The sequence below is a fragment of the Vidua macroura genome, chromosome 9 (assembly GCF_024509145.1).
Source record: "Vidua macroura isolate BioBank_ID:100142 chromosome 9, ASM2450914v1, whole genome shotgun sequence".
In the NCBI taxonomy this organism is placed as follows: Eukaryota; Metazoa; Chordata; class Aves; order Passeriformes; family Viduidae; genus Vidua; species Vidua macroura.
The window spans coordinates 9,972,719-9,991,525 of record NC_071579.1 but is presented as its reverse complement, the minus strand read 5'-3'; the positions used below and the strand labels follow the sequence as shown (position 1 = coordinate 9,991,525).

The window sequence follows — 18,807 nt, the reverse complement described above, 5'->3', positions numbered from 1 at the left end:
AAGTAGATGTATACAATTTGAAAAATATTTATTAAATGCTGTTGCTTTAGTGTTCTTATTGTCTGGTTTCAAGGCAAATAAAGATTAATTTTGCTTTGCTTTTTTTCTGCTTTATAGATTTTATAGGTGCAACCAGCCTCTGCTTTGCTATGTCAATAAGAAGTTACCTGTTTTATTCTAGTAGAAGGCTCTCTGTTCTATCTGTACATTCCTTTATGAAACAGGGGTTTGTCCTATATTTTTTTCAAGCTGTTACCTTCTTATTCAGTAGGTTCTTTTCTTCTGTGACTTTTAAGCTGATTTATTATATTAAAAATACGAAAAACATGGCATGTCTCTACAGTATTTTTACTGAGGATAGGCACTCACTTTATGTTATATCAGAACATAATTATTTTACTTTTTTGTGTTGTTTACTTATTTTCCTTTGTATGAGCATGTGATTTTTTACCTTCAGTATCAACCTCCAGAGAACCTTTTGAAATGCCTTATAAAAATTTTAGTACGTGATGTTCACTTTAGACTTCCCCCTTATCTATCTCTTCCAATTATCTCATAATGGAGCAGAGTGCTACAGCTCATAGTCTATTTATATCTGTCATTTGCTTCATTCTTAGTTTGTTCCCAGGCTAATCCAACTTGCAGATCTTGGCATGGGTGCCATTTATACTTTTTTCATTTCCTGTTGACATGCTAACTAGTACTTATATTTTTGTCATTCTCGATGCACATTATGAGAATATTTTGGTTTGCCTTTTGGCGTGGTTTTATTTACCTGCTATTTTTAACTTTGCTCTTATCTGTAATACTGTGGTTACAAAATATGTCAACTCAGTGTCTGGCATTGGAGCCTAGACACTGTAGAGAAACAGAGCAGCACAGGATTCCCCTCTCAAAAAGACTGGGGCAGAAGTCAAGCCATGTGCAGTGAGTAGATGGGGCACAGGAGCAGGATGTATAGATCAAGTACGAATTGAACAATGAAAAGTTCAGGGGACTGAACGACCCTTAATCTGGAAGATACATGACACTTGAGAAAGACTTTTTTGAGGTTTTGAGGTTGGCTTGGTTTTTGAAAGACATTTGAAGACAGCAAACATGAAAATGGAAGAATGAATGCAGGAAAAATGGCCAAGATTACAGCAATAAATGGAACACAGCGTTCCCCTGGGCAGAACAGTGGCTCGATAGCCTTCAGGTGTGGATTTGTGATTGTGTAGTAGCATGAGACAGGGGATTTAGCTATTGACTCTGGGTATCTGCAGCTTCTCCAGAATCAGTTTAGCACAAACATATGACCCGTAAAAGCCTCCTTTTGGGAATACTGTGTTTGTGCATCTTCTTACCTGTATGCCTGAATTGCATTTCTGACTATGCCTTTGATTTTATAAACACTACAAATTGAAATAGGGAATTACAGAATGTTTTATTTTAGTAACCTAGCAGTGTATAATGCTGTTTCAGTTGATGCTGTAAATTTACACAGCTGAAATTTAAGATTCTAAGTTTTCTAAATGCCATTGTTAAAAGGGGGAAAGCTCTTACAATATTTTTTTTTTTTTTTTGCCAGCTATATTTGTCTTTCCTCAATTAGGTTTCTTTTAAAACTGAAGAGAGTCTGTACAAAGGCAGACTTAGTCTGTTACTTAGCAGAATGAACTGGTCTGTTTGGTCATTTATTTAGCAGACAGTGGTAAGTGATAAAAGGAAATAATGTAAGAGCAGAGCAAGTAACAAATTGTTGCTGATTTTAATATAGCCTCGTTCTGGTATACTCTCTTTCTGAACATTTCCCTCCATCAACACTTATTTCATTTCCACAATTTTCCATATTATCTTAATTTTGTTCTTACTAGTAATATAGTTATTATTGAAACAAGTCATCAGCATTTTCCCAGTGACACCCAAGTGGTCCACAAGCTGTGTTCTGAAATGCTAAAATGTGCTCTGGAGCTTTTCTATTAGTTAACATTTACAGGCAGTGTCATTAAGGAAAGGTTGCAGAGAAGCATCTGTAGCATCTTAGACAGGAGTAAATTGTGTTTGTGAAAAGGGCTTTGAATGGATGATTAGTTGCATGGTCAAGTAACAATGTGAAGTGTTCTGTAAAAACTACCTCTGTGATCACAGTTAGGAATGCAGTTCCTTGAACATCACCCTGTACAATCCTAGAGCAGGGCTTTTGGTTGTTGTCCCCCCACCCATCATTTCTTCCCATTATTTTGTTTACTTGGACATCTAAGAATTGGTCCATTGTAGCAGCAATTTCCTGCTGTCTTCTACACCAGTACAAAGAGATTGCAATCACTGTAAGCCAAACACTGCAAGTGCACTAGGGGCCTGCCTTTTCCACTGTCCCAGAGTGCTTACTCCTGCTCTACCTTTGCATTAGGTGTAAGAATCACAATGATGAAGTCTGAACAACAAACTGATCTGATTGAAAATCTCCAAAGGAAAGAATATAGGCTCCAATTAGAGCAAAATCCCAGTCAGACTAATCTAGAAATCACCCATTTGTAGGGGTGTGAGCAGAGGCACTCTCCCTCACTTGTACAGATGGCAGCTTCTTCCACTGATCATAAAACAACATCCTACCTTGACAATGTGCCTACTGCTGTCTGCCAACAGTCAGCACAACCTGATTTGCGTGATGTGGAGTTTTTATCTGGTTTGTACACGAATCTGTACTGGTAGTTTATCTGGTAATGAGCAAATCAAGTGTTGGTTGGTCACTACTGATAGATTTAATGATAGCTGGCAAGCAATTGCATTGTTGAGAGCAGTGAACTATGTGTTCATAAATAATCAACTGTCTAGTTCCAAATGTAAATCAAACAGCTACTGTTTCTGCAAACTAAAAACTGCCTAGATGGCTCTCCTGAAAGTCTGATCAATATCCAACAGATGATTAAGTGAAAGCATGCAGCTGACTATTCCTTAATGATTTTACTGCTTCTGCAGTGATCCTAAATACATACTTATAAAAGAGCCCGTGCTGAACTCACACACAAGCACACACATTTCCCAAGTTGTGCATACCCTTGCCTGCAAGTTTATCAGTCATACACCTCGTGTCCTGAATCCCTCTGCATTGCCAGGCTCTGGCAGCAGCTCTCTAATAGCGAGCTCCAACCAAAGCTCAAGGCTTGGCCCTGTCCTCCTCTCAGGGCTGCTGTTTGCTGCTCTGCAGGCTGCAGGGAAAGGGAACTTTCTGCCCCTCTGTTCCAGCCTGAGCCTGTTGACACTGTGTACTTGCTACTACAGACACTGAAATCATGGGCAGCTGCTTTTATTTGCTACATCATAAGGCTTTGCTACTGCTTCCACCAACCTGTGCTTAAGCCTTTTTGTGGTGGTTGCTCACTATGACTCGTTTGTAACATTTTTTTCTCATACTTTTATGTTTCTGTTTATCTTCTAGTTTTGGGTTTTTTTTAAAGACACAGCTGGAGAAATAATAAGTGCTGTCATTTTGGCCTTTGTGGATTACTGCTGCAATAGTGATTTGGACTGTCAGACTTCTGTTTACACTTACACTACAAGGCACCTGCCAAGCACAGTTTTCAGGCAGTCTCTGTGGAAGTACAATAATCTTAACTTCTCAGTCCTGTATAAATAAACATGTTTACATTGCAACATAGATATGTACAAGGATTTACCTTCCTCATAGCACATCTCAGCCAGCCTTGTTTGTGCTGTATGAGCTGCTGCAGAGGGCCCTGGAGAGCAGCTTTGGCACTTATTCCACACTCATCATATCCCTCTCCGGAGGGGATGAGGAGGTGACAAAGCAAACTGTGCTGACAGCTAGGGGGTGGCAAGGGGAAGTTGTGAGGATTAGGGATGGGAGGAAAGGAGTAAGTAGCAAAGGTGATAACAGGGAGTGAAATTGAGCACTTTTCTTCCTTCGCATCTCCTGAGCTGAAGGAGACAGCCAAGAGGTCAAATAATTGGAATCAAAGATGTGCATATCACAGGTGTGGAGATGTGCACACACAGCACACAGTGCTCTTAGATGAGAGCACTAAAGACTGAAACTTCATTCTGCTTAAGTCAGATCTAAATATGTGAAGGTTATTGTGTCTTAGGAATTTCACTGCTTACTTTCCTGTGACTTGGCAGTAAGTCCACTGGTATCCGAAAACGTGGCTTGTACCTGGATTGCCTTTGCAGAATGGGCACGGGTGAGTTGTAGACTGAGTACCAAACTTTCACTGCAGGTGAATTTTACCTGCAAGATTTTTTTCTGCAGCAGAGTGAATAGTTTTTGAGGGAATTATGTGAGTCAGGGTTTGAGGCATGTTATTATCACATCACAGGAAATATAGAAGGCACATTCTGTTTTAATTGGGTCAAAAATCCCAGGTAGTACTAAAATTGAAACAAAAACAAAACAATACTTGGGTTGATGAATGCATTTTCCTTGAAAAAACAGAGTCCATTTTCTACTTAAAGAACTGTAAAGAAAATATAAAACATAATGACCTCATTGAACAAAACAATTTTCAGAGGGAAAAAAAAGGACATGTTTTTGACATGACATGTTGACATTTCTATCTTAGAACATTGCATTTCTGAAACTTCTCTCCTTATGAAATGTTAATCAGTAAGACTCCATAAACGATTGTGTAAATTCACACTGTAGTTTAAGACCATTTTCATAAAGATCCATTTCCTTTTGGGTAGGTGTGGCTAATAGTCCCCTATAATTTGCTATATCATTGGTAAAAATGTAGATTAATTTACCAAATCCCAATATTTGAGTTTGGAAAAAAACCCCAAAGCCTTTGAAATATGTTTTTCTGACTTGATATAATTGTACTGTGCATTTGTTTCAGGAAACACTGAATAAATTGTTGGCTATAATTGAAGACTGCCAAGTATAACTAGCATAATACAGTAAAAAAGAACAAAAGAAGAAAAGCTAGTCAACAGAAGTAATAATAGAACAAGATGGTGACAGTAAAAAGCTGTGGAATTATATTAGAGTCAGTATATAGATATGTTTTACTGAATCTCACATTGACCTCCCAGTTTTATGTAAAATACATTGTACAGTTGACATAGAAAGAAATTTACCTTTGTTTTGGGTGAAAAATACTAATTAAATGCTTAAAGCAATAGGGAAATATCTAGTTTGAATATTTTTACTATTTGATTATTTTACTCAGCTTTAAGTGAATAGAATATTCCATTAATCTCAGTGTACATTGGATCAAATCTGCTAGGAAGAGGGTTCTGGTTTCAGGTAACATATTAACGAGTCTTATTTAAAATAATATTTTACACTTGGTCATGTGATACTTAAAAAGTGACAGATTGGGATTCACCCACAAAATTTTTTGTTCTTTTTTTTTGATTTTTCTATCCATCTGCTTTTTTAATTCTTCCTTCTGCTGCGGTTTCAGAAAATTAAATCTCCTTATTTCAAAAGTAAAAATAAAACTGGGATTAGCCATCTAATCTAATCCCAAGGCGCTCAGCCTTGTTCTACTTGCTGTTTTTGATGAAATCCTGAAAAATGAGAAGTAAAAGATAACTTACAAAGAGGAGTAACAGAACAGTCAGAGACTTGGGGATGAGGAGTAGAGTTTAAGTAAATAGTGATTGGAATTTCTGTGGTAATCAGAAGCTAATTCGAGTCACTTGCAAGGGACCAAAGTGAGAAGAGTTTGCTCAGCATTTCCTTAATGTGAAGACATGAGCTTATCCTTTCTCTCTTTAATGGGAGACCAAAGTTCACACAGTATCTCTTGCTGGTTTAAGCTCTGGACTATTACACCTACACCAAAAAAAAAAATCCAAACCAACGAACAAGCAAAGATGGCACATTTCATTCAGAGGTATTTCTTTATATGTAGGAAAGGTGTATAGACCTGTAAACTGCCGTACCTAAAGTAAGCAATGAGTCTCTAAGGTTTTTATTCATGTAATTCTTTAGACATAACAAAATCTACCAGAACACTTTGAGGCTGTTATTTCTCTGAACACCTGTTTCTGTCTTTATCTGGATAATCTCCATGACAATGTCCCTCATCATGTTTACTGCTTGCTTTGTAAGAGAAAAGTGTTAAATGGGGGGCAAATTGCATCTAAATTTATTAAAAAAAAAATCTACAGAGAAATAACATCACATGTTAAGTGTTTGGGTAGGAGTGACTCAACTCCATCACTACCATCCATCTATTTTGGACACAGAGTGGATATTTTTACAAGTGGTCACCATTAAGTTTCTGTCGAGCTTGAGGAAGAAGGATTTTTAAGGGCCATAGCACCAAAAACTGAGATTCCGATGTGGCATTTAGGCAGTGCTGCAGAGTTTATTTATTAAAGCCTCGATATTTGTTAGTTACCCTGATGTGCAATAGTGGAAGTAGAAGTAGACTAAGAGTTGATGGAATAACTCGAGAGAAAAGGTAAACATCTCAAAAAACAAATTTCTCAAAGTCATGAACTGATAACTTTAAGAGGAGTGAAGTCCAGAGCTTGAGTTACAATTCCAGATGGTGAGAGTGTAAAGAAGAAAGATAGGTTGAAAGCAAAGGTCCATGTAGGGAATTAGAGCAAAGAAAAAACCCCATGGGTGGGACTGTGCCCTTTCCTCAATGTTTCCAAGTAAAATAGTGAAACTGTGTAGTCCACAGAGGAAGAAAGAAAGGGTAAAATCTGCAAGGAACTAGAGAAAATGGACTGTTGAAGAAGGGACTGGAAGTTTTCTTAAAATTTGGATGGAAGAACAGGAAGAAGGAGGAGGTAGAATGAGAGGACAGTGGACAGTAAACTGTAGACAGTGAGCATGAATGAAGTAGCAGGGAAAAGGTTTCAGAGGACCAAAGAAAGAGACTGGGGGCAAGGGGACAAATAGATGGAGGGCTACCAAACTCCTAAAACTACCCCTGACCCTGCAGACTTTTTTCAGGGCAGACACAGGCGTGTCTACTTGGGAAAATAACTAAGGAGAGTTTTTTTGAGAGAACAAGAGTCTTACTGAGGTAACAGTTAATTTGCAACATTACATACATACAGAAGTTTGGTAAGCAGAAATAAATAGCTCTAAATGAAAGGTGTGCAGTGATCAGCATTAAAATCCTGTTGTAGAAATTACTGTTAAATTTTCAATCAAAAACTTGAGACATGTTATTACTCTAAGAACAGTAATTTCTGCGTGTGAGATGCTCGTGCAAGCTGCCCGACCCTGTGTGTGCCTCACCTATCACTGAGGGGACAGGGAGAGTGCTGGAGTTGCAGGGGAAGGATCTTTGTTTTAGAAGATCAGCAACTGATAAGAGATGAGCAGCTGTGATACAAAGGAACAGAGTACAAAAAATAGCTTGCAATGGGTTACTTTGTAATTTTGATCCTAATGCTCTAATACAGTTAAACCCGGGCTGGCAGAAAGGAATTATCACAGAATGCTCGATTTCAATGAGATCCTTTCAGGTCTCTTTTTGACAAATAGTTGCCACTATTATAAAAAGACAAAAAACCAACAAATTAACCTTCCTGCTCTTCAGATCTGGTTAATTGGCACAACTCCATAAAACTGAACAGTGCCTGGAATCAAACTCATGGAGAATATCCCATTACTCAGACCTACCCAGTAAAAAAGCCTTTTTACATTGCAGCAGCTCTGTGCTCTAAATAAAGATACATGTGAAGTATTTTAGCCCAGAAGTTAAAAGGAGCTATTTTTACACGCAATAAAAATATTTTAAAATATCCATTTCCTCACCTTGTATGGAAAAAAAAAAAAAGTTTTTAAAAAAAATCTACTAAGCATCTTCAGTGGTTTTCTATCAAACTTTAGCTTCAAAGTGCACTATTTCTTAATGCATCATTCACATTTGTTTTATTAACTTTCTCACCTTAGCTAATAGGCTTGCAACAGAAAAGTATATTTGCAGTAAAAAGTCAAGTGTGTGAGGGAAACTACTTAGACATTTCTTTTTCCCATAGTAAAGCATCATAGTATTTTCTCCTTTAAGAAAATTTCTAATAACAATTATTACAGATTGCGAATTCATTCTTTTTATTACTGCACTATTACTAGAATGGTGAATTTTTCATGGATTTTTGTGAGTGCAGGAATAAGAAAATAATTTCCTTTTCTGAATGTGGAACACTGTGAATAAGAGATTAATAAAAAAAGTATTATTAATTGATTGAAAAGCACGCATACTACCCGCTGCTGAATCTCATCTCTTGCCTTAAGTCTTCCCTTAAAAATCTTTCCCTCAAAGGAATGAAAAATTTAAGATATTTTCCACAGAAATGTTTGATAATGTCATTTCCTCTCTCTGTTGCTGCAATATTAAATTGCTGCCATAGACCTGTATCGGTTTCACAAAGACAGTTTTACATAACTGATTGCAAAAAGAAGCATGAAGCTGGCTACATTCAGATTTCAAGACACATTTCTATTTCTATCCATAAAAATATAGACACATGTACTATTTAAAATGTAAGGAAGATAATTTTAATTAAGGCCTGAATTTTTTAGCATTTTGATGTTTGAACAGTTAGGAAAACTTTGCTTTGACATAGAAGATATTTTTTTGTGGTTGCAGATACAAATTTTTACTTTGTGCAATCTGAAAAACTTGGTTTGGCCAGTTTTCCGATGCTTAGTTTTGTTTCAATCAAAGCACCACTTACAGAAAGGAGACACTAAAAAGAATTTGTGCATAAGATACAGTTCTGATCTCTAAGATTATTTATGCATCCTTAATCCTTTATTTTTTAGCTTGTTATTAACTCAGCTTATGCTATTTCTGTTTCATAATGCAGAGAATTATTTACAGTGACACTGGTAACACCTGGTATCTGTAAATCTATTAGTTATGTTAACATCTGATTACATCTTCAAGTGAATATAGGTATGTCTGGAAAAACATCACTAAAGAGTTTGACTCAGATTCATTGATATGAAAGGGAGCTTCTAAGTAAAAATCCCTGTGGAGCCTGTGTTCTGTCATTTAGTCTCCCAGTGTGAGATATCGTAAAGAATCTACAAGACAATATTGCACAAACACAGTTCTGCAGAGTTCTTGAAAATAGTTATTGGTTTGTTCCTACTAAACTGATAAAAAGCCCCATTGGAAAATGACCTTATACCTGTCAGTTTTAAGTACTCTGCACTTGTTAGAATCATGTTTAAGAAAGTACAGGACCATATTGCAAAAGTTAGATTTCACCAGCACAGTGCATGGCAAACCTTCAGTAAGTGTGCTTAGTGTGCTTTTAAAACAGAGTTCTGAGTGTGTCAGAACTTGCAAAACTTCAAATAGAAGTGCTACCCATGACAGTCATCCTTAAAACACTCTAATCCTTTTAATGAAAGCTAAAAGAAAAAAAATGCCTATTTCCTTTTTTATTGCATTAAAATAAGCTCTGATAATAGCAGTTCACTCCAGCAGTTCAGGTGCTTCATTTTTAAACACACATCTATACCCTACATAATAAGCTTTCTGAAATATAACAGGATTTCACATATATTGAATTGGCAAATCCCAATAAAAACCCTCCTTTCTATTTCAAGGCTTTCTTTGTAGGAAAAATATGAGATGTCCTTTTCCAAAATGACGGATTTAAATAAATATAAGTATTTTTCTTCAGATTGGCTCTGTTTGTACACTTAATACCTTTTCTTGATTCCAACATCAATAAACAGTAAACATAAACATTTACAGCTCTTGGCATGCACGTAGTGAGAAATCCAGCTCATACTTTCATTTGTGAAGTGATTATTTCTGCCAAATCTGGTTTTTAACATGAAAGACAATTTGTAGTTTTGAGGGTGCAAGATAATACTGCTACTGCAGTAAAGTGTGGCTATGGGGTTAGAATGACATTGTAAATAATAATAGAAAAATGCAGGAAAAATGAGTTAAGTAGCCAGAGCACAGAGAGCTTGGTCCCAGTGTTTTACAGCCACCAGCAGTGCTCTGCATTAGTGTCCTTGACAGGAATTAGGACTTTCCTACTATACTTTGTTTTACATTAAAATGTACTTCTCAAATTACATCTTCACTGAATTGTAACAATGCAGTGAGGACTTGGGGTATTTCAAGATGATCGTTACTGTTTGGAGGACTTGAAATTGTTTCAGTGAGATCACTGTTCTTTGGGTTTAAACTAGTGAAGACCACTACCAATGGTACTGAATTTTAACAGACCACACTGTGTTTTCAGGACAGTAATATAACTTCAGTAGTTTTTGCTACAGGCGCATCACGCATTTGTGCATTTTCAACACAGCTGAAGTAAGAGTCAGTAAAGCATAAGACCTGTTTTTTAACAACCAAAAGCAGCTTTTCATGGAATATTCATTGCAAACTACATGCACTGAAAAATTCTGAACTATTAACTGACTGCAAGAACAAAATCCATACATTTATCAACTGTTTCTCTCCCTGTAACCACTGTCAAGGAATAGTATTTTAATCCTTCAGCTTGACTTCCTTCTGGTTAAGGGGGGCTTTCTTTTACTGGAAGATAAACATGAAGCACAAATTGTTGAAACTACATTCAAGTTACATTCTAAGTACAGAAAAAACCCAAATGTATTCTGTAGGGCAGGTGATCTGCATGTACATGTACTATGACCCTGATGTGCATGGTGGGCCATTTTGTCAAAACCATTTGCTTGGAATCAAATTTCAAATATCCTGCAACAGAGTAAGCAAGTTTTCTGTAAGTGTGACACAAGAATTTCACTCCCTCACTTGAAACATCCTTAACCTGTACTAATTTAGTCCAAAAAAATCTTGTTCAAGCCCTTTACCACTACTGCTACAAAACGTTCTCAGTATTTCAATGGGGGATCAGAGTTTATGTTTTGTAGGTTTCCAAAAAACTCCTTTTCTAGGCTACACTTCATAGTGGGAGAAATACAGAAAAGAGCAAATATTTGAGGTAAAACATTAGCCATTTAAAGATTGTAAGGAACATTCAAGTAGAATGAGTATTCTCCTTAAAAATAAAAAAGCAGTCTTGGGAAAGATTAGTATCTAGAGATTTCTGCCCTTGCCAGGGGCTCCTTCAGCCAGTCCAACTTTACTTAGTAAATAGCAACCTTCAGGAAACAAAGTGAAATATTTTCTGGTAGCCAGAGTATCAGGAGAGTGCATTGATTATAGATGTGTGATAATGTATTTCTGCAAATGTAGAAGGCCACTACAGTTTTTACTAAAGTTTAAAGAAGTCAGGGGATTGAGAAGGAGCCACAGAAGTGGCACTAGAAGCATTTGTAATCCATTTTGCCATGGAAACTGTTGCACTGTGGAATCCCAGTTTCCTGTGAGCACAGATTTCTAAGAAAAGCCAAGTAGACAGCTGTTAGAAGGCTATCAGAGCAATTCATAGTGCTGGTGATAGGAGGGTGATTAGCTCCCACATCCTCTTCCCTCTTTACCATTAAATCATGGCCCACATGTTGCTTTTTAATGATAAATGATTACTGAAATTTTAACAAAACACGATAGATTAATTCAGAATGTCTTAAAAAAAAAAAAAACAAAACACCATGCATCTTTTCAATAACATCCCTTACTTTAGCAGCTTGTGCCACTTTATTTACCTCTTGAAATATATCCTTGAAGATTCAGTATGTACACTTAGCATGTGGCAGCTGCCAAATCATGGGAGATGTTTCCCACTAAAACTGTCACTGCATTAAGGACAGGAAGTACCTTGGAAAATAGATTCTTAAAAATTAGGTTGTGTTTGTGCTTCCTCTGAATAGGAAGTAGTGTAATTACCCATCCTATAAGGAACACTACAATAAAACACACCAAAGGCAATGGCTAGTTAAAATTAACTGACTTCACAGAGTGAATCACAGAGCCTTCTTTTTATGACCCTGTCCTACAAAGTGATATACCTAAACTTCTGGTAATAAGCAGGGATGGAAAGTCACATTGCCTGAGATGCCACCCATTCTAAGCCTATAAGTAAATGTAAGTGTATGGAATACTGTAAGTGTATGGAAATATCTGGTATAGACAACTATTTGAGAGACACTACAGGTAACAGTACATTGTACAAAAATTGTTTCAGCAAAAGGCTTCCCATACAAGAAGGGAAAAACTAAAGTCAGGATTCTGCTAGAAAAATATGACTACATATAAAACCAAATGGTTGAAGTACAGTTATTTGATGAAAGACTGCTGAAAAGAAATGCTGAAATAAAGTTCGAGTATGCTTATGAACAGAAAAAGTACATGCAGCTGTGCAAAACATGATGATCTACAGAGAAAGGGAGACATAGGGAAGTAACTCACTTGTGTGTTACTTTATTCTTTAGCAATAATACACCTTCTCCAGCTGAGCTCTGACTTCTCAGGAAGGCACAGATGTCCTGGGGTAGAGATTCATTGCTGGGAGACACTGGCTTGGGGAGGGAGATTCAGTAATTTGGGTAGAGCAGGGACCTCAGTGAGAATGAGAGTAATGCTGCTCTCATTTTCCAGCAAGCACTGGAACAGCCCGAGGTTTTCTACAGAACTGGTACACACCTTCCTCCCTGGCCAGTCCCTGCAACAGTTCTGTCTTCCAGTCTGTATAACTATTGCATAAATGCTACTCAGGCTGATCTGAGGGACAGAAAGATGAAATATATCAAGGCAGATCTGAAGGAATGGAGGAAAGATGTCCTGTTGCTTTAATATAATCAGGAGGAGAATTATTTTCTGTACAATATTGTGTGATTGCAACGTCATTTTGCTTTCGGCTCTCACTGTTTCACGGTGACATAAAAAAGTTCAGAGAGGGTGGTTTTGTTTGGTGCACGAGTGTTTGATGATAGGCGAGTACAAACAAGTGGACTGAAACATGAACATTCAACAGAAATGTGAACAAGATAGAAAAAAGAAGAATCATTGAAAAGTCACTTTTACAGGAAAGGAGTTAAACTGAGATGGGAGGCTTAACCTGGACATCAAGGAAATCTTCCCTACTAACATGCAAATAGGAGAATGGCCATGCAATGAAAATCCCAAAAGCATAGAGCCTTCTTATTTTGCAGTGTAGACTGAGTAATATGAAAATTATTCTGCATGTAAAGTGGATGTATGAAAGGTCTTCTGCTTGATGGTGGTGGGGATTTTTTTTTTTTATTTGGTTTGGGTTTTTTTTTAACTTTCAATATTAGTCATTCATAGCCAAATGAGCTTTTGGCTGAACACACAATACAAGTCCCCCCAGTTTTATATCAAGAATAGATGATTAGAGAAACAAATTATTTTGAAATATTATCTTTCATGGCCAATCCTAATACATTCTTTTTTATTATTTCAGGGTGCAAGTTGAATTCTATATGAATGAAAATACATTTAAAGAGAGACTAAAGCTCTTCTTCATCAAAAACCAAAGATCAAGTAAGCAGTTGGATTAATTTATTTTAAGCATATTTGTGATTACTTTCAAGTAAGATCAAATTCAGTTGAAGGCAACACTGAAGTTATTATTAATTTTCTTCTGAGTTAAAATATTTAAATTTGAAAATAAGGTGCTTGTGTACGATCAAACAATTAGTGATGTCATGAATTATTAAATAAAATCATGATTTTATTTCTGTGTTGTGATCAAGTTGACTAATGTGCAGTGATCTGGCAGCAATGCTCATTGATAAGTCGTGACCTTGTGACTAGAAAAGCAAAGACACTTAAGATGGTGAAGGGAAAAAAGCTTCAAAAGTACCCAGCTTTTTGAAGTGTTAAATATTCCTAAAATTTCAAACTTTATCTGCACTGAAAAAAAAAAAAAAAAGAATTTGGAAAGGAGACTGTTGGGGATGTGGTACTTCAGAAATGTAGTCCTTGTCATTAGCCTATAGTCTAACTTAATTTAGTGTCTTAATAATCTAGTCTAAGCTAAATATACCTTCATTGAAATATGTGCTTAAAGTCATCGGCCATCATAGAAGAAAATGATGTGGAGAAATTAAGATGTTAATATCTTTATATACAACCATGCAGCTGGTGGAAACATGGAATATTATCCAGTCTTGGTTAGAATGATGGACCTCATAGGTCAGAAGATCAGTAACTGACCTCAATTTTCTTCTGTGTAGCAGGACTGAAGTAACCTCTCTTTGCCTTTCACATGAAAAGAACTAAAATTACAATAGCTTTATACATAAAGCTTTTAGATTACAAAGAATACATTTTTTCCTTTGTACAGTTAAAATTGTTTCATTGTTTTGTGTCTGGAAAAAGACAGAAAAAATAAAAGAAATTTTTTGATGTCCCAGTCTGAAAATATCCAGAAAAACAAAACTGGGGAGACTAGATCAAGCTCTCAAAAATAAGACATACCAAAAAAATCTTCTATCTGTAAGAGCTAGCAATAAATAAATACCAGTTTTATATCACAGAACTTGGTAATTTTATTGGCTAAGCTTCTTTTACTTTCCAAGTGTTGGAAGAAAAATATTCCTCTTAAAGGAAAGAAAAAACAGGCACCATGAATAACAAGAAAAATCCCCAAACCAAAGTAGTCAGTATTAATAAGTTCAAACACTCCTTCTACTTATGCAGATCTTGGTTCTTGTCCAAATACTCAGAAGCAGAATCCCCCCAAAGAAAGCCTCCAAAGAGCTGCTGCTGACACTGTAACCTCTCAGTTACGTGTACTCATTCAGTCAGGGAGCTGATAAACAAAGATAATAGATTTTAGACAGTGTTCAAGTGAGAGCACTAAAAACCTTCCTTCACATATTAAAGATGGACTTGCTGTCATTGAGAAAAAAAATTGTCAGCAGGATCAGCAAATTTTTTGGATAGTGTAACTAAATCAAACCTGTTCACTGAACAGTTTTTGTGATAATGTCACATGGTTTTACCAACCAGAGCAGTCAGGTCTAGAATTTATAAGAATTTTCTACAAAATACTATCCTGATCTAAGTCACATATGGGCCAGTAACTTGAAATGTCAACTGTTTTATTAATTACTATCCTTATTGAAACTGATAAAACAAGCCTTCATCTATGTCTCATGATAAACCAATTTCTACTCAATCTTCTGCAAGCAAATGTCTAATCAAATTCAAACAATGTATAAAAAAAAAATCTTTCAAAGGTGTCACTCATGACCCTCACCAAAAAAAAAAAAAAAAAAAAAAAAAAAAAAAAAAAGAAGGAAAAAAAAAAAAAAGAGAGAAAGAGAAAATGACATAGTCATAAAAGCATAACTTGCTTGTAACTTGCCAGGACCACACACTGCATTATCACACCCAACAATAAGTCTCAAAGGGAAAAGATAAGTCAAGTTTCAAGTCAGTGAAGAGGGAATAAAGGATTACTATCACTAGGATATGAACTATTAAGAGTATATTGTGGTCCAGCTCCTAAAGCCACCAAAATGATTTTGGTGTAAATCAGCTATATATTAAAGACTTATGGGAAAGGAATAATGGGAGGTGATTCTAAAATACTCACCTGGTACCTGTCACTCTGTTTAGACCAACTCTCTAAATTTGACATTTAATCTACAAAAATGCTTGCAAGGAGAGCATGAAGAATTTATAATAAAAGTGAAAGTCACAGTCAGAAGTGGTAAAACATAATGTATCACTTTATACTTAAAAATGCTTGCAAAAATAGCAAACACTTGTTTAAACTGACAAGGAAATGTTAAGATTTGACATAGTTATATTTAGTTGACAAAACAAGTAGATTTTGAAATGTTATTATCAATTCTTCTTTTAAATAAGACAAGAGTATGTAACAACTTTCTTACATAGACACAGTGAAATTGCATTCCCATGAAACAATATATAACTGCATAACAGTGCATGATGGGTGGAGTTAAACACAAGTTTCAGGCACCACTCAAATTCAAAACATAGAGATATTCTGTGCCAATGACCCTGCTACTTAAGCAATCTGGCTCTGAATGGAGAAAACGAAATTAAGTCAAGCAGACGATGTTGATCCATTGACAGCATGTGAAATACAGAACAAAAATAGACGGGAAGCAAACAAATATAAAATGCTTCCTTTGTAGCTGAATAATAATTGAAAAACCTGTTTTAAATGCCTTCTGTAGTGTTTGTGCACCTCCTTCCCACATTTGAAATCCTACATCTCCATGACAGTGGAACACACACGTTGCTTCCAACTCACATGAGAACCCCCAGCTATGAGGCTGCAGAATCTTTCTACCAGAGAAAAAAAGCATTTTTTAGGCCTGCACTAATTACCCAAACTTTAGCAAGGATGGCTGCATATGTCACTGATGGCTGAGGCACACAGAGCAAGGAGAGGTGACCTAGGACAGACTTGAATCCTGTTTTTCCCTATTTATATTTTAGTAACTGACCCAATCACCTATGCTACAGAACCTGTACTTTGCCTTGCTTTATAAACAATCCCAGCCATAAAATGCACTCTCTAGTGAAACCCTTAGATGAAAGCATGGCTGGTTTGAAAGCCCTACCTCCCATTCTGTGGGAAACAGCCATTCCTGTGAAGCTGTCCAAAGCCTGAGTTCCAGAGCTATCAGACAAAGATTTGAGAGTTAAGGGTTTAAGGCAGCAGGCTGAACCATCAGTCTGCTGTATTGATGTAGCTTTTAATCAGAAAAGAACCATTTTCTTTCGGCATTTAAACCAACATATAATTTCAAAGGATGATTAGAAACCAGGCTGTTATCAATGCAGAAAACAAGTGTTTCACATCAAGAATAAAATTTATGGAGCTAAAAAGCAGGAGAAAAACAACAGACTTCTATACTTGCCCAAGAAAGTTAGACAATACAAAATTGGTGGGCTTTTCATCTTTGTTTAGGTTTAGGGGATTTTTTAAACATGATCTGCTTTCCTAGTTGTAATAGCCTGGCAACCAATAGGTCAATCATTCATATTCCAGCAGACTTCTACAAAAGGCTCAGGACAAATAAATAATTCACGTTTTCTTCAGCAACAGTTCAACCAAACCTGCAAATGAGGATCATAGCAATGGCCAAGTCAAATAATAGACCACTTCTGTCCATGCTTCCTTCCATCCATGCTTCCTTCTGTCCTTCCCCCCTTCAACCATGTTGAGGAATAAATAGTCAGTGGCTAATTACTCTTGATAAGGGAGCAGGAATCCTTAGGTTAATGTTCTCAAACCCAATTGCCATAATAGCTGTGGGACTTCTCACGGACCACAGGATTTTAACCCTTAATTTACAGAAACAAGGTGCTGTAAAAGTCTATCCAGTTCTTATGTGATAACCGCAACTTCATAATTAAGAGTAATAAGCAGTTTTATGTACTAAACCCAAAGATTTTGCTCAGAAACTGCATGGTAAAATATTTAAGAATCCATGTTCCATTTTTCTGTGTTCATAGTAGATGGTGTTTTAATGGGAAAGGAACTAGTAGACATAAAAACTGATTTATGAGTTTCATTTGTAAGGTGCTGATTTTGAACTTAAGACTGAGTAAAGTTAAAAAAGTAATATTACCATAAAATGATTATGATTCTCTCCTTAGAAGGGAATGTATACACACAGCTTTGGGTATGCATTATTTGGGTAGTTCTTAAACCACAGAAGTATTTCCGTTGAGTTCAACAGACCTGCTGAAGTATTTGCAACACAACAGTAAAGCACAGTGTCCTTGCTGTGACTGGGGCAAGTGAAGTCACATCTGGGTAAGACTCAGAGTACTCAGATTTGGATAGAAGGGCTCAGCCACGCAGAAATGGACTCTCAGTTTGCAAGACTAAAAAAAAAATACTGCTTAAATGACCTCCAGTCACCTAACATTAGTCAACTAACAGTTTTAAATTGATTAGTAAATGAATGCTTACGTCTAAGAGTCAGATGAAAATATTCACGCTAGCAAAAAAGTCTGCTCAATTCAATAGCAGTACTAAAAATTTAAACCTTAATCCTCTAATGACTGCTAAATCACATAAAAATACAAAAAAGTTCCATTTCAGTAGATAACGGCTCCATTTGGCAGTGAAGTAAATTGCCCGTGTGATAGCAGTAAGTGTCCATGTGGATCCCTTTGAAGGAATCCTGTCTTTGTGCATGAAACCTATGTTTGTGGGAAATAGTGTAATATTTTGTGATAGTCTTTGTGGTCTGTCTTTTCGGCTAGAATATTTACATGGTCTGTAGAACAAGTTGTTGATTCAGTTCAGTTGTGCATTCAGCATGACTTTTATATGTCCTGATTCTTGAATGCATAGTTATTCAACTTCAGTATTAAAAAACTCCAGTTTAATATTTTATAAGTTGTAATAGAGTTATATATTCTGTATGTGAAGCTACTGCATGAAGACTTTTTTAGATATTAATATTTTAATGCTTGCCACTGCATATGCCCTGCCTATGGCTGAAGTTATGTCTTTTCATGCAGCTGTATCCTGTATCTCAAAAAGCACTGTGTAGTTCTGGTTCCCCTCCCAAGAAAGTGAACTTTTCAAACTGCCAAAAACCCAAAGAATGGCATGAGTGAAGGATTAACAGCATAGAATAGCTTTCAAACAAGTGACTGCATAGTTCTTTACATTAAAACAAGCTGAGTTATATAGACTGGTTATATAGACATTTGCTTTTTACTACAAGACTATTTGAGTTCCTTTTATTTTTACCTTGAAGGCTGGTGAAACTTTAAAACCCCTGAACTTATTTCAGTCTTTTCTTCCTCTCCTCTCCTCTCCTCTCCTCTCCTCTCCTCTCCTCTCCTCTCCTCTCCTCTCCTCTCCTCTCCTCTCCTCTCCTCTCCTCTCCTCTCCTCTCCTCTCCTCTCCTCTCCTCTCCTCTCCTCTCCTCTCCTCTCCTCTCCTCTCCTCTCCTCTCCTCTCCTC

The 18,807-nt window shown here is 36.5% G+C and overlaps 1 protein-coding gene across 1 annotated transcript in view; it reads left to right on the top strand.

The window, feature by feature from the left end:
- The window catches only part of KCNT2 (potassium sodium-activated channel subfamily T member 2), a 115,445-nt gene that overhangs the window by 14,682 nt on the left and 81,956 nt on the right, over nucleotides 1–18,807 (top strand). Inside the window, exon 2 of the mRNA XM_053985768.1 lies at nucleotides 13,297–13,376. Coding sequence (XP_053841743.1) covers nucleotides 13,297–13,376 — 80 coding nt within the window. The remainder of the gene's footprint in view (nucleotides 1–13,296; nucleotides 13,377–18,807) is intronic.